At 39.1% G+C, this 24,590-nt stretch overlaps 1 protein-coding gene across 5 annotated transcripts in view; it reads left to right on the top strand.

Moving 5' to 3' along the window:
• bcar3 (BCAR3 adaptor protein, NSP family member) overlaps positions 1 to 24,590 on the top strand; it is an 81,491-nt gene that overhangs the window by 52,789 nt on the left and 4,112 nt on the right. For all 5 annotated transcript variants that reach the window (XM_047375694.1, XM_047375691.1, XM_047375692.1 and 2 more), the window contains 8 exons: positions 16,797 to 16,925; positions 19,239 to 19,364; positions 19,965 to 20,081; positions 20,226 to 20,455; positions 21,651 to 21,751; positions 22,347 to 22,475; positions 23,050 to 23,253; positions 23,401 to 23,978. In XM_047375694.1, the coding sequence (XP_047231650.1) occupies positions 16,797 to 16,925; positions 19,239 to 19,364; positions 19,965 to 20,081; positions 20,226 to 20,455; positions 21,651 to 21,751; positions 22,347 to 22,475; positions 23,050 to 23,253; positions 23,401 to 23,978 (1,614 nt within the window). The remainder of the gene's footprint in view (positions 1 to 16,796; positions 16,926 to 19,238; positions 19,365 to 19,964; positions 20,082 to 20,225; positions 20,456 to 21,650; positions 21,752 to 22,346; positions 22,476 to 23,049; positions 23,254 to 23,400; positions 23,979 to 24,590) is intronic.

Here is a 24,590-nt window from a genome sequence, read left to right as displayed (position 1 = left end):
CAATGGCATCAACTTATTTCTAAAGATATATAAACTAAGAATGACCCAATTCCTTTTTTTTTTTTTTTAAATGCTGCTAAAATAATCTAACTTTAATTATTGCAGTCATAATAATGTTCAGTAAACCACTGATTTATCATTTTTAATGAAGAAAACAAACACTGTCGACAACGTAACACACATCTTCCCTACTATAGTTGTTACATTGTTGCCTTATAAGAGTGATGGGTGGCATACCTGCAGCATAATGCTTCCACCACCTTGTATTTTGGTTCACAAAATACCAATCTGTATTTTAGCAAATAGTAATATTCACAGACAATTTTGTCTTTTTATAAGTGAGGGGAAAGTGTAGTGACCTTTTTTCAGCCAGCTGACTTGCAGTGTGCAGTAGCTGGCTGTAACTCACAGAGCAGAGGTGCATTATGCAGTTTTGTGGTCATAAAAAAAGTCATAAAAAGGACTTTAAACCATAGGAATGGTACTATACTCCTTTAATGGTTGGATGTCTAGAATGGAATGAAGTGTGTTGCTATTGGCTTGTATTGCTAGCAACGTTTAGCTGCATTACTACCTCAGAAATAGAGAATGGGGAATTTTATAAATTTTTTTATCATAACATACTACAACTGGCAAAATAGACGTTGAAAAATCAGCTATTATAAACAATTAGCACCACAATTACTAAATCTCACTAATTCCCACTAATTTTTTCATTTGCAAGTGGTGCAAGTGGGAAAATTAGTCAAGTTGAATCAGATGTTATTCCTAGATCTGTGCTTTGACTTGAAGGCAGCGTTATACTGCCAGCCATATTTTTTATAGAGCAGAACCAAAATAAGAAATACTGTTATGCACAATAGCGAAGTTTACTAAAAAGCTACTAATAAATCAATCGGATGACTATTCAAAACGTTTCTTAAGTCTATATAAACAAACCGAATACACGACATAAACAACTTTCATATAACTGTGATTATCTATATATCAGTTTTGCAGCAGCAGTTTTAATTGACGCTTTTCTGTATTGATAAAATGAATTAGATGATGTATGTTTCCATTTTTTGTGTCAGTAGTGTGAATCCATGCCCATTTTTACTCAAGATTATCATACTGTGCCTAATTAGGACCCGTTAAAATGATCTGAATCCAGCACAGGACACATGTTGAGCTACATGTGTTAAACCGATCATCTCTAACTTCTAACTGCAGCATAAACATCAATCTTCTGAGACGTAAATCCAAACATTGTTGGACCATCAGGATAACACGCCTTTAACTCACTCAGTCTGCCTCTCTGCTGTCGGTGTCACGCTGCTTTAAAACCTGTTCACAATCACACCACCTGAGTCTCAGCTTTCAGTGAGAGGGAAATGATCATTCTGTCAGCACGGCATCATCCGGCTGACATGCGATATTCTTTATGGCTTTGTTTCATTCTGCTGAGGCCTTCGTTTTTGCTCTCTGAGGTCCTTGTCCTGTATGATTTCTACTTTATTTTCCAGGAAATCCATATTTTCTAAGAGCAATAGACGCATGTTCAGCTGGTATAATACTTTGTACTGCCTCTTTTTGACCATTTCTCTTCACAAAGTCCTGGATCCTCTCTTATGCTGTGTTCTCTTCAGTTGACCAACATTAAATGGGGTTTAGGTCTGAGAATGAAATAGTCATTGAAGAAGGCAAACTTTGGTACATCTTGAATGATTTTCATGCTGAAAGACCTGCTGAGGACCCTTTTTTAGTTTATTGGTAGTCAACCAGATTTTGTTTTAAAATGTCCTGGTATTTCAAATAGTTTTGTACCTGGACAAGGTCCACAGGAAACATGGAGAAGAAACAGGCGCACAGCATCATAGATCCTCCACTGTATTTAATAGTTGGCATGAGTTGCTTTTCCATATAAATGATCTTTGCTTTACTCCAAACCTGGTGGAGAGTTTGTTGTTGAAAAGCTTGATCCTGGTCTCAACTAACCATAGCACACAGGTCCAGTTTACAATCCTAGCAACATTTGGGAAACTCCACAAGCTTACGTTTTTGATGGTAGGACAGAAAAGGTCCTCCCAAACAGCTGATTGACATGTACATAACTAGCTGCAGAACGTCTGCAGTCTAATAGAGAAGTTTAGAGAATTTCTTCACCTTATCATCTATGCATAATGGGAAGATAAGCTTTGGTCCTCAGCTCAGTTCCAGCTATATGTGTTTAGACTGTGGTATTGTTGTGTGTGCCAATAAGTCCGGCCCTGGTGATTTCTCCTCCCACTGATTAAATGGACTCAAATTAAAGGTTGGAATTTTATTAATTTTCCACAAAAGCATAATGCTTTAAAATTATTTAAAGCAAATGCTTTTAAAGTAATGCATAAAGAAGCATTACTTTAAGGCTTTAGACAGTATACACATCATTACCAGGTGGACCAGTAATTGTTCAGCATCACATTATTTCATTGTAAAACCATCCTAACTAAAAAGATGGTGGTTTCTATTCTTTTTCCTGGATGATTTCTATGTTTTAAGCTTCTCTCTCACCGCCCCACCCTTCAACCATCTTCATCTTTCCCAACATCAGTTATTCCCTCCATCTGTTAGCTCATATGTTTGATTCTGCCACCTGAGTGCGAAAAACAAAGTCAGTCCTTCCCACGAGAGCAACCTCACACACTGGTCAAACTGGGGCTGAGTCAGTGGTGGATGATTCCTCTTTGTGTTTGTGTGCTGACTGCTGATAGAGCTACTGTATCTGGTGTGTTATATACGAAGTGTGAAAATGTGCCTGTCTGCTCTGCAGCTCCAGGTGTGTTTGCTTTTTGTTTTTTAAATGATTAAAATGGACAGGTGAGCACGGGCAGACACTAACAAAGCTGCAGGTGTTCGGTGTCATGCACTGAAGGTGTTGGTGCAGTAAACCATGCACTGTGCAGTCGAACATGTGAGCAGGAACGGATGTTTTCAATGTGTGGAAACTACTTTTCAGAGAACAATAGCCTTAAAGTATCCTGCAGACTCATTTCCGAAGCTTTTAGGGGTCTAAATACTGCTGTCAGTCTTATTAGCTTGTCCCCCCCTTTGCAAAGAAGAAGAAATAACTCTAGATGAGGTCACTTCAAATAGAAAAGAAGTTCTAACTTTCAAATCATCAGAGATATTCTTGAGATCTTTTCGGTTTTTTCCAGGGGTTTGATATGGAAAAATGTTAACAAGTGTATAAGGACATCAAAGAGCACTGGAATGGGTAGTTTATAATCAGGAGAAAGACAGGAAGTATTACTATGTGGTTATTATTAGTATTTGTCCACAGTTCAGTTATTGTTTTATCCTGTAATGAAAGTACACAGCTGGTGGCAGTATAATAGCCTTTGATGAGAAGTTGATTTATAGATTTCTTTGCGATTCAGAATGAACAGAACTTCTCTTTTCCCACTTCTGCTCATTCTCTTTCATTCCCAGTCAGAGCTGCAAGCAGATCTGCAGCTTTAGAGCCATAGAAAACAATAATGCCCTCTGTGCACACACTTGTGAGTGTGTGTGTGTGTGTAGTCTCAGGTTGCAGCAGTACACAAAGAGGTCCAAAGACTCATACAGACAGAAAAAGGAGAACACCTTGCATGATAACATCAAAGCATTTTAAATATTTCAGTTTACAGCTCAGAGCAAATAATCGTATGCTTCCTTTTTTAACTTGGGCACCAGCTTCCATAATAAGATTTACTGAAAGGGTTATGGGAGTGCGCCATCTAGTGGTCATGTTGAGGTACTACCAATATGAGACAGCCAGAGCCTATCGGGTTTCGCCATCAGTCAGAGCATCCAACAGTAGGACATTCTCTGGGATTTATTGCTTTAATTTAGTAATGGAGCATGACTTTAAGCAGCAAGTGGCCACCATTCGTCCACCAGCAAGCTTGGGTGTGACTCCTATCTGAACAGACCAATTAAATCTACAGATAAATTTGGAGATAACCAATGGCTTTCTGTATGATGATTAATTATAGGACCTTTAATAAAATACTGAATATTGACTTGTCCTGATAAGTTTATAAGCTGTCAGAATCTATATTGTTTTGCCTCTTTAAAAATGTCTTTTAATCAAAATTTGGTCAAACGTCAGACTTAAGGAATCATTTCTGACTACATTCAGAGGAACAGACCCGTGGCTGTTAAGTTGTTGTTAGTGAGGGGTCCGATACTGTGGAAATGTATGAAATTTGATTCCAAATCAGTTTCCAAAGTTTTCAGCCCTCGTTACTTATTGCATAGAATATATGTAACAGATATAAAAACAAGGAGTAAAGGCTAAAGATAAAAATCTGAATTTTGCTATTGACATCCTTTCAGATTTATCTTTGTCCAGTTATTTTGATGTCAACGCATTAAAGCTTCTGTTTTTTTAAATATTTGCAAACAAAATAAAAGAACTGTAGATTACATACTAAAAGGGTCTATATTTAGTAAATGGATAATCTGTTCCAGATTTTATAGACTTTATATAATGTTTTGAGAAATGTAGTGAAATAGCATTTTTCCACAGTGTGTTGTTTCATGAATATTGGATCATAATAAAACCCAACATGTTAACCGTTTTCAATTCTAACCTCAAAATCTATTTCAAATGTTGAAATATTCAAGATTTGATTCAGATTCAAATTCTAATGCTGTAAATTTGAACAAAGTTGTAAAAATCGTTTGCCAATTATATTTTATTTCAATCATTACATGTTGTAGACCAGTGTTATTAATCTGACATCATTTTTACAGTGCATATTTATAGAAGTAGGATCTGCATATTTAAATTATTTCCATGGGAAAGATTTGTTGCTACAGTCGCTCACTTTAAAGCTACCTCAGAAATACAGAAAGTCACGACAATGAACTATAGAACGTCTGTACCTGCTTATCCTTGCTGGAGATTGGCTGGTGCCAGTCTCCAGCAGTTATTGGGCGGGGCACACCCTGGACAGGTCACCAGCCCATCAGGACACAGAGAACAGAGAGACCAGTTAAAACACCAGTCATCTTTTTTTTTAAAGTGGAAGTGGGAAGCCAGTAGGAACCCGTGCATGCAAGGAAAACATGCAAACTCCAAGAGCGCCGGCCGGGATTCAAACCCAGAACCTTCTCACTGCAATGCAACACTGCTAACCACTGCACCACCTGTTGTAATAGAACCAGCTCCGGAAGGAGGTTTAATTAGATTTCAGTGAAAACAAAACTAGGTTAAATAAATGAAACTGTATCTTATGGGAAGCCTGTTCTGGAGAGCTTTGTGCTGAGAATTTATTCCCTACTTTTAAAACAGCAGCTTTCCAAACCACACAACATTACTTTTCTAATCGTTTTTGACAAATACAGACGGAGCTTGACTCATCTGTGGTTACCTGAGCATCCAAATCCTGTTCAGTTAATATTCAGTTATCTAAACATTGTTTCTGTTTTGGTGTTTCTCATCATTTAGGAATAAAGCAGTGTGTTTTATCTCCAGTGTACCTGTGGGTGTGTGTGCTGTAGTTTGGTTTACTTTGAGTTAGAAATTAGAAAATCTGAAATATTTATATCTATATATATATATAGATAGATAGATAGATAGATAGATAGATATCTATATATATATATAGATATATAGATATATATATATATCTATAGATATATATATCTATAGATATATATATATATAGATATATATATATATAGATATAGATATATCTATATCTATAGATATAGATATATATATATTTATTTATTTATTTTCACCAGCAGCTGCAGTGACATTTCTGATAACAATGTGAGGTCACACAGGGAACGTGTCGGGTTGCAGTGAGGGTGTAAACAGATCGGCGTTTATTACCAATCAATGAGCCATCACTAACATATTAAATAACTCGGCAGTCGCAGATTTTATCCTTTGCCTGATGAATGCATCCAGCGGGTCACACTGACGCTGATACTAATATTCTATTATGATGTAATACTCACAATCCAAACTACCTGCCAGAAGCAGCATGGCATCCAGCACTGTATACTGTCCCATATTACTGTTTATTACTGACTTTAATCTGGTGATTCTACTAATCTATCCTGCTGTTTTTACATTAGCTGATTTTCCAACTTCTCTTTTGGCAGTTGTAGTACATAATGGTAAAACATGAGAGAAAATTCTCCATTCATGTGGTAGTAAAGCAGTTAAAGGTGCAGAAAAAGGTTTGTTTCCCTCAGTACATTTGTCCTAAACAACAAACAGAAATAGAAAGTGCAGAGACTCGGAACGCTGATTTTTGTCCCTTGCTGTTTTTCCAGTGCATTCCTGGAGCATTGGATAAGTGTATTTTAAGGTGTAGGTTGAGCCTAGCTGGTGATTTGGGGCTGCTGTGGTCAACAGTGGGGTGTGTGTGTGTGTTGTGCCTGGGGAATGTTGGACATGTATTTCCTTCCTGTATCCTCAGAGAGTTCACGTTGTAATTAGACTCAGAATATTCGAAATTCATCCCCAGTGTGTGCGTGTCTGCGCTGTGTTTGGTGGGAAAGTTATGGTGGTAATTGCTCTGCAGTCATTAAGTCACACAGATGGGTAGCTATTCATCAGCATCATTCTGTAGGGTGCAGGGAAGGGATAGATGTTTGATCTCGCTTTGAAAATCCTGCACCCTTTTTCTGGGTTATTTTCCAGAAACAAAAGCTCCAGTCATTTTCGAAATGAGACAGAAAAAATGGTTGGTTTGTTTTCTATAAGGTTTTTTTGGACCAATACTGATTTTCTTTTTTAAGTCCTGTTCTGCCAATTCGGATTTTGACCTCTTCTTATTTTTAAGAAATTACAAGATTCGTGCATTAAGGTGACTTTCTCTATCATTTCTTAATTTTTATTGAACTCTGAAAAATCAAAGTACATGGTGCTTGTTGACCTGTTTATAGATGGATCTTAGCCTGTCCATTTAATAAATAGGGGAAAATTGTTTTTAGATTTTTAGCCATGTACTAATCACTAAAGAGTTCCTATCAAGGAAATGTAGTCTGGTTTTCTTTATGGCTGACTGGTACATCTATGGTCAAAATATCCTAAAATCAACAAAAGAAAATTGAAATTTGAGTTTTAAAAAGTGAAGAATTTTACAGGGTTTCTGCAGGACCTTAAAAAGTCATAACATCCTACATTTTAGGCCTTCAAAAGTTTTAAATACATTCAGAATTGCATATAGGTACATGTTAAGTTTGTATGTTGAATCATTCATTTCTTTTCCACTCACTTTTTTATTTTGTAAAATTCCTTTTATTTTTCTGAGAAATACACCAGTGGCATTTATTTGATAGATTTGATATAGTTTGGGGCAGTGTGTGGCTTAGCGGTGGAGCGGGCATCCGACTATAGTCTTCGACGCGGCGGTTATGGGTTCATTTCCCGATCTTGAGACCTTTGCTGCATGTGTTTCCCCATTTCTTGTCTGGGGGACTGCCAATAAAGGCCACTAGTGTCAAAAACATCTTAAAAAAGAAAATTCATTTGTTAGTAGTATAGTTCTCGTTGATGGATTTATAGGCAGTGACAAAACTACAAGGCTGAGGCATTTACCTCTCCTGCAAACCGTTCATTAAAATGAAAATGTTTATTTTTCTGTTTGCATTTGCAAATATTTTTACTGATAGGTAAACATTTGAAGATACACCTAAAACTTTTTTTAAATAAAGCTGAGCATTTATTTATTGCTTCTGTTTTAGAGGATTTTTTCCTACTACCTGACATTTTGAAAACACTATATAAAATAAAGCATAACTTTAACAAGAAATATGTGATGATTTCAACTTTTTTGTTTCATATATAGAAAATGAAAAATGCCCTTAGTTTTATCCTACCATGTTTTTTCAGAGAAGATGAGAGGGAGAGTTGCCTTTGGGGCCACTCCCAGGCAATCCACACATGACTGGCTCAAACATTACCACATGGATGTTTCTCTCCTCCATATATGAAGCCTGTGGGTGGAGCTTAGAGGGGAAAAGTGTGAGAATGGATGTGCAGAGCTGAGTGAGCTGTGGAGAGTTCACTCTGCAGGGGAGGGACTGTGGAGGAGAGAGAGAGACAGCTTCTCCTCGGAGAACATCTCCGTGATGGAGGTTTTGCTTGGAAGAAGCTATTTGCTCATCCAAGCTGAGCTTTAGATCAGTGGTTGGTGTAACCAAAGGCTGGGCTGCACCACTGGACAAAACTTGTTAACTGCATCATCCGCTGCTGGTCGTTGCCTTTTGGAAAAGTTGGCTGGAATGACGGAGCGATGCAACTTAAAGGCTCTGACAGCAGCTCTGTGTTGCTTCTATCACCAGAACTCTGTCATCACTGGGAAGGTGAGAAAACAAAGTGCTGCTCATTCTTTTACTTTATATCTTTTGGTGCAAGTGCAAATGTTCTGTTTTTTATGCATGCTGCAAAATCAGCTTTTTGGCATTTAGGTTAGCCCTACTTTATTCATAACATGTAATGTTCTTTTCTCTAAGCTTTCAAAATGCCCTTTTGATCGCTGGTTGCTGTTTATAGCAGACCACAGGAAACTCACCAGTCCAATAAAAGGCATTACAAAAAAAGACACAACCCCTCACTGCCCTGCAGGCAACAGGAACATGTCCCAACGTCCAGCTGGAGCAAAATCTAATCACACTGAATGGTCCTTCTCTTTTCCATGTCTCACTGCATGTTGAACACTGTGCTTTTATTACTGGGACCAGACGACCTTATAAATGACCAACTGTGTGAGTGTCTGCGACTGTGAGTGTGAGATATATGTTGACTTCATCCATAACCGGTCCTGGCAGACAGACAAGGCAGTGTGTGACGGCCAGGATGAGCCAGAGGTGCCGGGACCAGGGTGATAGTCCTCATGTGGATGAGACATCACTAACTTGTGGCACTGCATGACGTCATTGAAATGTATGAATGTCATTAAGTTAAGTGGATGAAGTGGGGGTTTGGGTGGGGGCTGCAGTGATGTAGTTTAGCCCGACCGGGAGGTTCTGTTCTGTTTGTTCCTTGCCAGGTACATCTACTATTAAAGTGCAGTTGGTGCAGAGATAAAGAAAAGCAGATTTTAATGCGAAGTGTAAATCTGCACCACATGTGATCAGATCTTTGCACAGTCAAGTTTTCACTTCAGGTGTTTTAATAGTTCAGAGCAGGGGGTTGCTTAAGGTCTGAGCTGTTGTGTTTTTGCTGCTAGAGTTTCTAATAACGTGAAAAAGAATGTTGGTTGTTTAAATGTGAACTTCATTAGAGAAACAACTGCACAGGAGCATCACAGACTCTTCAGTCACTGTCCTTTCTTCATTACTATTCTTTTAGCCCTTAGATTTTGCCTTCTCACCCCATCCTTCATTTGTGCTTCCTTCTCTCCTCGCTATCGGAGTCCAAAAAGCCAGAGGATTTGTTCCATTCTCCTCTTTATTCTCCATCTGTCTCCTTGGGAGGTCGCCATTTAACCACAGTGGGACAGTTTTCTCTTTCAGTGCCTGCACAAATCAAAGCTCATATCTGAGCTTTCAAACCAGAATGAAAACTCACAGCAGACAGAGAGAGAAAATTTCACATTTTAGTTTCAGTTTACATTTTATCTGACTGACTCCAGAACTTGATGATTTTACTTCATTTACTCAGATGTTTCAGTGTTTGCTGTTGTATTAAAACTTTATACTTTTTGCACAACAGATTTTGCTTTGCTGACATTTAGGCCTTCTAACATTTATCTAAAGATACAGAGAACATGCACACTTATTTGATCTGAAAGTTTCAATGAGAAAAGTTCATTTAAACTTTAAGCTGCGACAAAGAAATAAGACTGAACCTGGATTTTGAAACCTGCAGACACAGAAACCTCAAACATCTGACACAAGATGCAGCGTCTTAAAAATAACTTAATATTTCTACATTTTGTATCATTCCAACCAGAAACCTCATATTTATGGATTTTATGTGATGGACTAACACAAAGCATGCATTACTGAGAGCATGAAGTAAATGATTCTCTGAGTCAATACTTTGTAGAACCACATTTTGTTGCAATCCAACTGCAAGTCTATGAAAATAAATTTTCAAGTCCTGCTACTCATCTTTATTTAAATGTGGACTTTGACTAGACCTTTCTAATAAATGATCTAAACCAATCCATTGTATCTCTGTTTGGGGTTGTCCTGCTGGAAGGTGAACCTCTGCTCCAAGCTCAAGTCTTGTGCCGCCTCTAACTGGGTGTCTTCCAGGATTTCCCTGTATTTAGCTCCATCCATCTTAGCATCAACTCTGACCAGCTTCTCTGTCTCTGCATTCCCACAGCATATTGCTGCCACCGCCATGCTTCACCATGGGGATGGGGGTGATGTGTAGGGATAGTTTTCTTGCATACATGGCCTTTGCATGTAGTCTCTTCTGACGAGAACCCTTTCTTCCACATATTTGCTGTGTCCCTTAACTCTTGGCAAACTGCATACAGGACTCCATTTTTCTTTCATTTATGACTTTCTTCTTCTTGACACTCTTCCAGAAAGGCCTGATTTGTGGAGTGTATTTCTCATAGTTGTCCCGTCAACAGATCCTCTCACCTGAGCTGTGGATCCCTGCAGCTACTCTAAAGTTACCGTGGACCTCCTTATCAGTTTTTCTAAATTAATGCTCCTACTTGATGTTATTTCAGGTGGACAGCCATGTTCGGGTAGGTTTGCAGTAGGTCCGTCCCCTATCTATGTTCGGATGATGGATTGAACAGAGCTTGGTGAGATGTTCAAAGCTTTGGATATTGTTTTAGATCCTAACCCTGATTTAAACTTCTAATCAACTTCCTCCCTGACCTGTCTGCTGTGTTCCTTGGTCTTTATGATGCTGTTTGTTCTTTGATGTTCTCTAACAGACCTCTGAGTCCTTCGCAGAGCAACTGTTATTAAACGGAGGCTAAATAACACACAGGTGGACTCTATCGGGTGATTTCTGAAAGTGTTTGGTTGCATTGGATTTATTTAGTATCAGAGTAACGAAAGCTGAGTACAAATGCATGTCAGATATTCAGATTATTTGTAGAAAGTTTGAAAACTATGTATGTAGTAAATACAATGTGTTCATATCACATTGGTATCTCAGAGATGCAAGTGGGGATAATCCCAATGTAGCTGCCCCAAAATGAGGAGTAAAACATTTCCTGGCTTAATCACAGTTTTTAGCTTTGAGTAAACAGGAAGGGTCAGAGGACCTTTGATGGTTGAACCAAGATGCAGAAATCCAAAGATCTAGAGTAATTTAGTCTCATCAACTGTCCTCAGCTTTGATCAGGAGTGTCCAATTACTGTCCTTAGGGGGCCGGTGTCCCTCATGCCTTATACGTGTCACTGCTTCAACACAGTCAAATGGCTGTATTATCTCCTCAGAATGTCATCAATAAACCGTTCAGGTGTGTCGTACCAGGAAAACATCTAAAATAGGACAGGCGTGGATCTCACCATGCTGTTCACCCTCCCTTCAGCAGTGAGGAACACAGCAAGCTGGATGTTTGACAGGGAAAACTTCCTTCAAAATGCTGAGAAATGATAATCCAATTACAACCATTTGATGTGGTGCACCTTTGTCACTCGAGCCATTATAGGTGGGACTAAATGTGGGAGTGGCCTAATTTATTCCTCACTAGACACATTATTGCTTTTACAAAACAATGTAATGGCCTTTTTAGTTTTATTCTTTATTTATATAGTTCAATTTATTCTTTTTTTTATTGATGTAAAATGTCCATATATATGCCAGAAAAATACATAGGGTGTCCTAATTTTCTGCATGACTGTAGTTAGAAAATGGGTTTTCTCTTTTCAGTTTTATGTAGTCTCAACCTAATATATGTCATGTTACTGTCTGGTCAAAATCCAGCTTTAACACACTTGGTTACAGTAGTTTCTGAATATCATTGGGAGGTTACTGTGATTCTCTGCTACATGAATATCAGACTGGTCTTCATCCATCAGTTGTTCTGAGTCAGTTCTTATCACTAAATGATAACTGAGCAACACTTGTGAGCAACGTGTCCAAAGTCACATGACACTGGCCAAAACATCGTGTCAATGTCAACATCTATAAGATGTGAAAAACACTTTGATTTTTAGCAAAAAAAACTGACTAGACAAAAAAAAGCAACATCCTACAACAGATTTACAAGCTGTGCAGATGAAAAGTTGTCTGTGATTTCTTTTTTTTTTTTGCAGAGCAGCTTTCAAACATTGAGGCTGACAGAATTACTGAACATACATTTTGGATCAGTACCGGAGACTAGACTTGATCGGATTCTGACCGTGTACCTGGGGTTGGACTGGGACATCTCCAGAGGTGATGATGGTAGAGATCTTGATGTGCCTCTGTGCACAACATTGATCTAATCATGGAACAGAAACGTAGTTGAGTCTGAAATCATTCACAACTTAGAGGGCAAATGGATCCCAGAGTTGGATCTTCTCGCTGTTTTACTGCAGTTTACTCATTATGTACATTGAAAATTGTAGCCATACTCTCAGGATGACTTATTACAGGTCAGCCTACAAAACACTTTTCATCTAGCTTATCAGTTAATTTTTTTCATGCTTCTGTCTTAAATTGGTTCCAACCATTTCTTCTTCTTCACACCTTCCTACATCCCTTTATCCTCCCTGTTCTTCCTGTACATGACCCATCAGTTATCTGCCTCCATTCACAACTCTGTTCATTACTTCATATATACAGAATAACCTTGACTCATGGCTGCCTTGCATCTCTCTCCTTTGCCTTCCCACTCTTCATTATCATCACACGGAGTGCAACTGCAGATGTAAAGCCCTTTTTATTGTGGCCGTTACAATAACTGGAGGAATCACAGATGGGAGAATAGTCAATAAATCAGCCATGTGGGCTCAGATTAATACCAACAACCCACTTCACCAAGGTTAATGTTTGCAAATATATCCACTTCCAGTGAAACAAAAAAATTCAACCTGGTGTTTGTGGTGCGTCGTGCTGCTTATAACAGAATTTTATAATCTGATGAAAAACAAAAGAGTGAAACAAAATATAAGCGCCATGACCTCCGGTTTATTTCCCCTCCTCCTCCCTACGTCCCTTGTGGGAACTGATATAGTGGGGTTATAGTTCAATCCCAGGCTCCTCCAAGCTCATGTCCTTGGAAAAAATACCGAAATACAAACTCTTCCCAGTGACAAGACCAGTGTCCCAGTCTCACACTGGGATCATTTAAGACATCTACTCATGGATGAAGACATTTCTGTCGACAGGAGATGAAATGGAACAATAAAGGAATTCTGTGGCCTACAGCAAATAGTGATTTAAGATTTCTGGTTATGCGTTTTGCATTAGAGTATCCAAGTCTAAATAAAAATTGGTAAAGAGTTGGACATTACTCAAACAGAAAAACATGACCTGACTCATTATCTTGGTTCTATTTTACGTTACAGGTAAAAACAAAATACATGCAAATGTCACAGCCCACAGAACAAATTAGAAACTATATTGAAATAGACTGTTTTTCCAGAAAAGGTTTCTGTTGTTGCATCAACTGTTGCTGAAACGTCAGAGAAAAAATGGCTGTCATATGTCCAAACTGTTTGTCGCAACAAGAAAACAGAGCAGGAAACCTGATTCCACAAAGTGAGGTCAGTGCAGCTGCAGGATGTGACGGCTCAGATCATCCGCCTCCAGCATTTCCTGCTGCTGCCACAATAAAAACAGACATGGCACAGGTCAGATATACCGGTCCGAGTCTCTGGGTCAAGCTAGAACACAACAAAAACAGCATTATGATTTCCTGTCAGATATGGAGGCTGAGGGCAGAGGAGTCCACTCTAATGATTTTACTAAGGGTTTGAAAGACAGGAAATAAAGCAGAGGAATTATAAACGCATAGAGAACGTGGAGAAGAAATGATGCACATGATTTCATGGCTTACTTATTAGTTAGTTATAGTTATATACCGTCATTATCTCGTGTATCAGTTTTTCATTTTTATGGGGTTGGAAGATTATTATACCATCAGAAAATACTCCCAAATCAGCCCCTATGCATTTAACACCATATTCACAATTTGATCACTCCACAAACTGGCCTGCCACAGATTTTTAATCTCATGCTTTATTATGCAGATGGCTTCATTCCCCTTTAGGAGGCTGGATGGTTCGACCTAAAAGTGAAACTTAAAGCACCCTCTTCTTGGCTGAGGATTAGGATGTAAATGTTATGTATTCTTTTGCACCACAGAAATAATATTGATTTAAAGAACAATTTAAGGTTTTTTTCATTTTCTTCAGAAACTGTCTGGCAGAGAAAAAGATATTCCCCTTATTTTATCCATTGGGAAATAACTCCCTGACTTATGTGCGTCAGGTTAAGGTGTGTATGGAGGCAGGTTCATGCAGGTGGGTGGGGGTCAGGGCGGTTGCTGAAGGTGAGGCCGAGCGATGGAGTGACGTAGGAGGGAAAGCCAGAGGGAGTCTGTATGGGCACGTTTGTCTGAGAGATGGTGTGAGACGACAGCCAGTGTGATCTTGTTAACACCAGAGAGAGCAACCAGAGTGTGTGTGTCTACCTGAATGCCATGAAGTTTGAAGGAAGAGAGAAGGAGGGTGCGATGCAGAGAACCAGTAGCTGTTATGTAAGTCTGTTTGTTGGTTGTGGTGAAGATGGTTAGAAATACTGTCCTTTTCTATTTACTTTGTTTTTACCGTCTCAATGTTGGGTTTGGTTCACCAAGTCATAATTTGTCTCCATAGGATAATCTACCCATGATACCTTGCTCTTTTTGGATCACCTTAAGTTCACTTAGTTTTATAGTTTGCTTGGTGATTGTGTCCCAGTATGTTAAACCACATAAACAATATTTTGTTTCATCTTGATTATTTCACTTTAAATTTCTTTCACAGTCCAAAAAGCTTCACCCATTTTATTTTTATTTTGTCACATTGGAAGATGTAGGTTATTGCGACCGCTACATTTATTATTATTTGTGGCAGAACTGCGGCAACATTATGGGAAAAGAGGAGCTGAGGTGACAAGTCTATGAAGGATGATCGATTTATTCAACAGTTAATGATTCTCTAGAGAAACATCAAGTCAGGTTTTATTATGGCATATTTATGGAAAACTAAATAATTTCAGTATTTTATGTTGGAACATTTTCTCTTGCATTCATAGTTTCTTCTGTTTCATGATGTTTAACGGTTTTATAATTAAATGCTGGCTATTTTAAATTACCTGTGAACATTTTACCAATATTACCCCGTAATCCGGTCCACTAACTGACCAGGTTGTTGCACAGCAACCGTGTTAGAACCAGCGGGGTGTCTTTACTTCCCGTGTCTCCATTTTGAACCACTCGTTGTTTGGTTTGGTTTTCATTTGGCCTGAAGTCTCACGTTTTCTGCCAGCACTGCCAATATGTTAAAATACTAACTAACCATTGACTGCAAGCTTAGACCTTACAAGAGCAGGACAACACCACACCATCACACTTCCACCACCGTGCTTCACACCTGTTGCTTTTCCTTGAAATCCGTATTTGATCTTCACCAACCAGTTACATGTTACTGTAGACAAACTGGGATTTCTATAAGTTGTCTATCCACAGCTGTTTTGAAGAGCCTGTATCTTCCCCTGCTTAGAAAATAAGCACAAACTCATTTTGAACTGTAGAGGCAGTATTTGTCATAAGGGCCAGTTTTGGATAAATGAAGTAAATTAAAATCTTTTTTACTTGGTAATTATTTTCTCTTGTTCTTATGCATTTATTTGTTTCCATTATAGTTGGTGTTTTATGTAAACTCTGTGAGTGTTTTATGTAAAGTAAATACATAGAGTATGTTGTTGAATTGAGGCATATTTTTTAAGGGAAAAAGTTAATATTTTCTTTCCCAATAGTGAGATCTATCTGACGGCTGCTGTGCCTGATGACAGAAACGTTAACAGAAATCTGTTTCTGATTTGATGTTTTAGATCCATGAAACTGTGACCTACAGCTTGGTGCCTTACTCAGTTCTTAGGATTATACTGGTTTTCTGAAAGGTTTATCAAGGCGTTCTCAAAAATCTCTTATTGGCTCTTAAATGCCACATGACATCAAAAGCGTTTATTGGCACAACAGTGCAGGTTTTATTTTGAATAAATTATTTGAAGAATGTTTAGAACCAGATGCAGAGGACAGAAAAGGCAAAGATTGGACGACGTTGCCTAAATGATAATGCAACTGCATCATTTAGGTATAAAGCTGGCTTTTAATCCTTTCTTTTTGTCTGAGCTAAACATTTTACTTAACTGTGTTATGCTCTGAAAGTATGCATCAGTGTATCACCATGACATATTTAGATGGATAGGTTTTGGTTGTTTTTGTACTATCTGTGGTCACTGTCATATAAAAAGCATTGCATCATTTAGAATTTAAGCATTTTGATTAATAACTGAGATACATTAGTAGTCTCATGCGCAGCCATTTGAACACATCATTATGAAGTAGTTTATGTTAAAGCTGATAGGAAACAGCAGGTTATGAACTGTAATGAGCTAACAAACTGCTTTAAATAAGTTAAAACGTTATTTCTTTATGCATAGTCAAAACAAGTTAATTTGTCCCATTTTTCGAAAGGAAGGCATCATGTTTGATAGCTTTCCTCGTTATAATTTTCTTGTTATGGACAGCAGTGAAAACCTACATCCAAGATTAGCTGACTCTAAAGATATGAGTGGATTGATAAACACACATATTTGTTGGCTGAACCAGACAGATAAACCAAACTCTCTCTTCCTGTTCTCATCCCAGTTTTCCAGGGATCAGTTTATCCTGGACTGTTCCTTGGAGAAGCTCCGCAGGGAGCTGGAGGAGGAGCTGAAGATGAACTGCGAGGAGCCGAGAAGCCACGCTTGGTACCACGGGGCAATTCCCAGACAGGTAAAAAAAAAAACGACACAGAGATAAATCTGAGTCACGGGACCTCTCCCTTTAAATCTGGTTTGAAACCTGTTGGACCAGATCATTATTAGACTGATGCGCAGTGATTACTGGCAGGTTGACCTCAGCAGAAGCTGGGGTTGTGCCTTCAGGTCGGCGTATAGAAAGCATTCTTTATACGTGCTGCATGTATTTTATTTGTTGTGTTGGATAAGTGAGTGAAAGAGACCGTGTGTTCCCTCTGAAACCCCGAGCTGAGATGTAATCTCTTCTAATAAGCCGCTTCCTTTTTCTAAACTAAACTACCATTACACTCTAAACAAACACTAACCTAATTACAGCCTTGAGTTGTGTGTGAAGGTTTGTGTGTTTCTGTGGAAATGAAAAAGAGTAAAAGGCTGTAACTGAAAGAAAAATGTGAAATGCATAAAAAAGTTTTAAAACGTTTTCATAACATTTAGGACCCGCATCATTCTCAGCTTTGCTGTATTGGGTTGAAAGCTGAGATTATTTAAGGAACAGTTAGAATTCGACGTTTACATACTGTAAATACGTTAACTTTGGCTTTTTGACCGTTCTTTCTCCAGGGCAGAACAACGACCCAATATCAAACAATAACAACAAGCAGGCGCACAAGTTTGAATTTATTGGGGATTTTCTGTTTTCTGCACAGGGTCAAAATTATTCATACAAACCTGAAGATACATGCATACACCTCACGACCTCATCTGCTCGCTTTTTGTAGCCATCTTATAGCTTTTGGTACATTTCTAGCTTGGTATTTGGGGCCAGTTCTGATGGGTGTTTGGGATCATTGTTCTGATTGGACCTTCATTCCTGTCCAGATTTCAACCATCTACATGTAGATTTGAAGTGAAGTTTGGGTGATGGAAGCCAACCCTCCTACTTCATAATTTCATTTATCTTGTGCAGTGCAGGACTATCAAATGAAACAATAAATGCTGCCACCACCATGTTTGACAGTTGGTACAATGCTCTCAGGTCTAAAAGCCCCACCATGATCCATCCAAAAATACTTCTGATCATTGTGGTCGAAAACATCAAGCTTCTCCATATGTTTTTACAGAAGACACTTGCCTTTTCCATGCAGTCAACTGCAAATTTCAGATGAGTGTGAAGGTGTCCAGGCATCTGTTTTCATTCAGCATCCTCTCAGTCCATGGCAAAGCGAATCTGGCTTGTTTTCTGGACAAAAACACTGATGTTCCAGCAGCTTCCAGTATATGGCATGTTTGAGCCTTAGTGGTTCCTGAGTTGTTCTCAAACATCCTAACTAATTCCTGTCATTTGAGAATGAAAATTTAGGTCCTCTTCCAGAACCTGGAATAGTGGGGACATATCTGGACTACTATTTGAATATTTTATTTCTGGAACTGCGGTTGTTTAGGAATGGTTTCAGAATGCTCTCTATCTTCCCCATTCTTCGAAGTATTGGGCAATTCAATTAGTGCTGTCAAACGAAGCCCTTTTATGTTATTGAGGATAAACCACAAGGTTTATGCTAAAAGCCATTGTAGAACCTTCAGTGCCACTTATTAAAAGGGTGAGGGTATGTAAATATTTGAGCCCAGTTTACTGCTCAGCAACATATGCTGTACACTGATGATATCCTTTAACAGGACATATGAATGTCCAGCATACTTTGTGAGAACTTCAGCTCGAAATCAGGTGAATTATATACTGTTGTGTAATTAATGTGTAATTAGACATGTGTGGCAATGATAGATAGAAACTGGTTTGGTTGTTTGTTTTTTAGACATCTTGGTCATAAAACTGAAACTGAGATTGTTGCCTCCCTCTCGGGGTGGATTTAGTGTTGTTTACGGTATATGTGTGAATAAAACATCATAAAAACAACTATTGGATTTAATATAAAACTGAAACAAGGTTTGAAAAGCCCTTAGTTTGTTAGAAATAACACAGTAGTTTAAAAAGTTTTCCTAGATTTTTATTTTTTTATTTTTTTACAATATTTAATTTAATAAAAAACTAAACTGTACAGAAGGTTTATCAAAGTGAAACAACTAAACTTAAATTAGTGTGTTTTCCAGGATTTAAAATGGGGTTTAAAAGCATGTTTCTGATTTAGACAGTACAGTTAAAAGGAAAACTAACAGACTGACATTTCATGTCTTACATAAACCCTGCAGACCAGCCGGCACTCGGCTCATAAAAATAGTTACAGTCCCACAGACCACCATTATTAGATTTAATTAAATGTTTGGACTGTAAACAGCCACTGTGTGACCCTGTGTGTGTGTGTGTGTGTGCGTAACCGCTCATAACCTCCAGGTTGCAGAAAGCTTGGTGCAGCGTGACGGAGATTTCTTGGTGCGGGATTCACTCTCCAGCCCAGGAAGTTACGTTCTGACCTGCCAGTGGAGAAACACTGCTCAGCACTTTAAAATCAACAAGAAGGTACTTATATACATGTCTGATCTAAAAACGTTTCTCATATTAATGTTTCTCTTTCCATATTTCCATGGTCCTTCACCTACTGCCTTCATCAGTTTGAAACTTTCTCATCATTTGAGTGTTATCTAGAAGTTTAACCTTGCATTATTTGGTGAAATTAGGATTTATTAATAGTTTTTAAGTTCAATGCTGGAATGCATGTAGACATGTCTGACCCCTTGGGAGCAGGTACAGTAGAGCAGTCAGTTGAATATCAAGCTAGCTGTTTCTGAGCTTAACATGGTGCAGCACTAACTCTAAATGAAGGTATCTGGAGGCTGCGCTGAGGTTTCGGGGAATTCATCTCATCAGAACATTGAACTTTAGGGTCTGCCGGAACTCCACTGCACAGCGTTCCACTGAATTTCTCGTCATATACTGCATAATAAAATCAAACATACATTGTTTCTTTTCAGCTTTAAGTGAGCTTGTATCATTTATTGGACATCTAAACACTGCAGATCCACTTTTTTTGTTTTTAACACTCAGTGTTTCCCTCTCACACCTTCAGATTTATTTGAAAAATAGAAAAAAAGGATGTTTTGTTTGTTTTGTGTTATTCAGGTAGTGATACTGAATGAAGCTTACTCCAGAGTTGAGTATCAGCTAGATAAGGAAGGATTTGACAGCGTTCCTGCACTCATTAGACGCTATGTTGGCAACAGAAAACCCGTCTCACAGGCAAGTACTAACTTGCTCCAATGTTTCATCATGATGCATACTTAAATCCGATGGGTATTTTAAAGTACTGTGTGGTAAATGTGGAATACCCCTAAGTGTTTTGATAGAAAACAGAAAGCACGTAAATAATTCTTCCCGCTGAAGGTGGTAGGGGCCATCATCTTCCAGCCGATCAACAGAACGTTTCCACTGCGCTACTTGGAGGAAAAGTACGGACTGTCGAGCAACCACAAAGACGCGGGGCTGATGGTGCAGGAGAGGCGAAGCCAGAACCGTCTCAGCCTCAACATCCCCAACGGGCACAACGACACACACAACGTCCACGATGGCCAACATTGCCAGGACAACGGTTTCGTCCGAGGCAGCCAGCTGAGGTCTGTACACCAGGAGCCTCACACAAATGCGCAGATTTAATATCAAACCTCCAAATTCCTCTGGGGCTTTAATTATGTTTTATTTTCACTAAGTATGCTTCATATGTACACTCTCAACACCGGAGAAAGGTGGACAGTGGCTTTCAAATCAAGTAACATACAGTCTGCTATATTTAAACACCAGAGATAAGGCTCTACCCAGTTTGACGCTCTTTCATTATTTTTCTCACACTTAAACCCCTTTCAATATGTAAGCCTTTAAGTCATCACCCACCAGCTGCTGACATCCATGACTCTATGCCAAAGTTACACATGTTTTATACGTGCAAATGCCCTCTATAATTAAAGTGAAGGTGAATGGAAAGTTTAAGGAATGGAGATGAGTAATTTTATGTAGTTTTCTGAGGAATTAAACCTAGCGTCAGGAAAAAAAGAATCAATAAATATATTTATTGGACATTTAAAATAATACTGAGCAGTAGAGTGGAACAAAATGGATGTTTATGCACTTTGCTGCTAGTACCATGTCAGAAAATCCCAGCTGGAATTCAAGAGCCTTTTCTGTTTTTGTAACTTCTTTTGGTCTTGGTATTTCCTCTATTTCTGCATTAGATTCACAAAGCAGATAACACTAATTACAGACATTAGCAAACTTCTCTATCATGTCCATCAGGTTGTCCTCTCTTAAGCCTTGATCACACCAGATGCAGCGAAACAATGAAAGAAAAATTATTATTTTATTTCACAATATGCTCCAGGTCCTGACATGAAAAGGCATTTATTAAGATTGAAGAACAGCGTCTGGCTGAAGGGATCACATCAGAGTAACAATTCTAATTTAATGTGAAGAACCACTGATTATGTTATAAGAACATGTAGTCCATAAATATATGCTATATAAGGAGGACATTCACTGAAGAAGGACCGAGTGGGGCAAAGATTGGTGTCCCTGTCCTAAGTTACCTAGTGTAAAGATATTGTTTTATAGAGCTACTTAATTTAAGTTTGTTTATTACTTGCTGCATGTGAAGCATCTGCTGGAACATTTCTCAATCATAAATATTCTCAAAAATATCAGGTATGGGCAGAAATGTGTGCCATCAGAAACTGAATTTGAATTTCTCAGACTTCCCTGTTTTTATATAAAGATATTTACTTTCTGAATGTAAAGTTTTTGCTTGCTTCTCCCTCTCAGGATGAAGGACCGCTGCGGTAGTCAGCCAGCAAGTCTCAATCAAGTCCAAGAGAAGCGACGTCCGCTGAAGGCACACCAGTCAGAAAGTTTCCTTCCTCTAGGCAAGTGAAAAAATGTTCCCCCCATTCAAAGATTGTCAGTCAGTCAGTCATTTTCTACCGCTTATTCCATAGTGGGTCACGGGGGAGCTGGTGCCTATCTCCAGCAGCCTATGGGCGAGAGGCAGGGTACACCCTGGACAGGTTGCCAGTCCATCGCAGGGCAACACACAAACAACCAAGCACACACTCATTCATACACCTAAGGTCAATTTAGAGTGACCAATTAACCTAACAGGCATGTCTTTGGACTGTGGGAGGAAGCCGGAGTACCCGGTGAGAACCCACGCATGCACGGGGAGAACATGCAAACTCCATGCAGAAAGACCCCAGGCTGGGAATCGAACCCAGGACCTTCTTGCTGCAAGGCAACAGTGCTACCAACTGCGCCACCGTGCAGCCCTCAAAGATTGTCTAACATGTAATATATTAACTTGCTTCACTCTGCATATCGTGAAACGTGTAAATGTGTTCAGACAATAATAAGCCACTTTCAGACTTTAAGCTAACAGATTTAAGCTAAATACACTGGATGACGTTATTAAATGGTGCAAGAAGAAAAACGTCTTCCATCTATTTTGTGTTTTCTCCTCCTTAGGAACCAAACCGCAGCTCCAACAGTCCCCGCTGGTCCCCAGCACCGGCCCCAAGTCTCCAGTGTTTCGGACCGGCAGTGAGCCGGTGCTGAGCCCATCACTCCAGCGCAGATCTGCAGAACCTTTAGCAGGTAAGCAGACATCTTTGTCTGAGACCAGCCATCAATAAGAATAAATATATTTTTGGTATATTGCACTTCTTACAATATTAAGCAATATTAACAGATTAATAGATTTATTGTTTTAGTTCTTGCTTCCTAATGACAACAGTGTTTAAGCTTAAGCTCACACAGAGCTTCAAACCAAACATATAATAGTGATTTCTATAAAGGATAGTTAAAGAAGGGAACTAAAACAAAACCCAAAACTCAGTATTTCTAAGAATTAAAAAATCCTGGAAACATTTTAGGTTTTTTTTTATCTTTCTTTAATAAATTATGCAGCGCTACAAATAAGCCGGCGGGGCTGAATACACCTGACGAATGAAGCCAGTAAAAGCTCCTGTTGGGTTTTCAAGTTAATAACTCGCTTTCAAGTGTTTACTCTTTCTGTGATTGCAGGTAGGAAATTAAATGTACCCCTGCAAATAATGTTTGGGTTATGTGTTTGTCTTTACATGATCAGAAGTGCTGTGATATTAAAGTAATTCCTTCATGGACTGTAAAACATTAACGTTTTTTATCTGTGTATCATTTGTGTCTTTAGGCCAAGCGATTAGGGGCTCCGACACCCAGCTGTGTCCCAAACCCCCTCCCAAACCTAGCAAAGTGCCCCTGGCTCGACTTCCCCGCTCACCCTGCCTGCAGCCCCTGATGCCCCCCTCCAGTTGCTCTACCTCCCCCAACCTGGCTGCACCTCCTCTAAGCTCTACATCTGGGGAAAACCTGGCTTCTTCCTGGAGGAGTGGAGGTAAAAAGTTATGTTTTAGTTTAGACTTCAGTCAACCATTTTGATATCACATGCTCTCAAAGGTTTTTTTTTTTTTATATAGATTTAGTACCTTTTATTCGGTGTTTATTTATAAATCCACAGTTTTATATGGTTTCTTCTCCACAGGACCACCTGTTCCTCCGGTGAAGCCCCAGAAGTTTCGACATATCCCTTTTGCAGATTCTCACGTTCCATCCAGTTCTGCTGTTTCCCCTCCTGAAGTTGTTCAGTATCCTGATTCAGAGGTGATAACAGGAAGGATACAGCAGCTGCAGCCAAGCCCTGCCGACCTGAGGTCCTGCAGCCCACAGGGATCAGAGTGGGAGCAACCAAAGTCGCAGAACACACCCCTCTGTAGCTATGTGGAGAGGCTGAAAACCGACAGCGAGGAGGGACAGAAAACACTTGACAGAAGCTCCTACCATCACGCCATCGCAGCCTTAGAAAGCACGAGTGAGGAAGAGGAGGAGGACTCAGGGAAGGATGAGGGTGGGGATATTAGGAGGAGAGAAAAGGCGAGACATGCTTTTTTACAGCCGGTCATGGAGACAGAATCAACGTTCATGCCAACGGAGTTCGAATCCCGTCTTCTGCCGCCTGAAAACAAACCGCTGGAGATGGTTGTCCTGAAGAGAGCAAAGGAGCTGCTGCTCAGCCACAATCATCAGAGTATAGCCAGACACCTGCTGATGGCCGACTGTCAGGTACAATGTTTGCAGCACAGCAATGAAAGATACAGCTCCAAAAGGCTTTTCCTAAATATCAAAACGTAAAGATTAAGGACAAGAATGGGTTACCCCCCTAGCAGATTTAGATCTTTTTTTTTTACCTGCAGGCATTCTCTCATAAGATAAAACAACGGAAAAGTAGTATTCTACTGAAAACATTTTTTTTATATATCTATTTTTATTTATTACACTCTTTATTAAAAAAATTACTCATAAAAATTTGGTATACTCTTCTCAATAATCAATGGAAAAGTCCTAAAAAGAGTTACAGCAATCAAACCCATCTTATAATGTTTCCATTGGCATTTTGAAAACTCTTAGGTGATGGGGTCCAAGTCTTGGAGGATGCAAGGCCTCTTTGCCATCACCCTAATCTTAAGCTCTCTCCACAGCCTCAAATTGAAGTCAGAACCCTTTCTGGGCCAATAATTCTATGAATAATTTAGGGTCTGACTGTAAGTCTTAGGTTGGGAGAAAAGTGAGAACAAGATGTAGTGCCATCTTACCGACCCTAACACACTCCGTTGTACCAACAAACACATCTGATCAACAGTGTTTGATGAAAGTGGTTCTGTATGAGTTCAGATT

Source organism: Girardinichthys multiradiatus, chromosome 9 (assembly GCF_021462225.1).
Source record: "Girardinichthys multiradiatus isolate DD_20200921_A chromosome 9, DD_fGirMul_XY1, whole genome shotgun sequence".
NCBI classification, from domain to species: domain Eukaryota; kingdom Metazoa; phylum Chordata; class Actinopteri; order Cyprinodontiformes; family Goodeidae; genus Girardinichthys; species Girardinichthys multiradiatus.
Note: the sequence above shows the minus strand (reverse complement) of the source record. Positions and strands in the feature narration are given on the sequence as shown.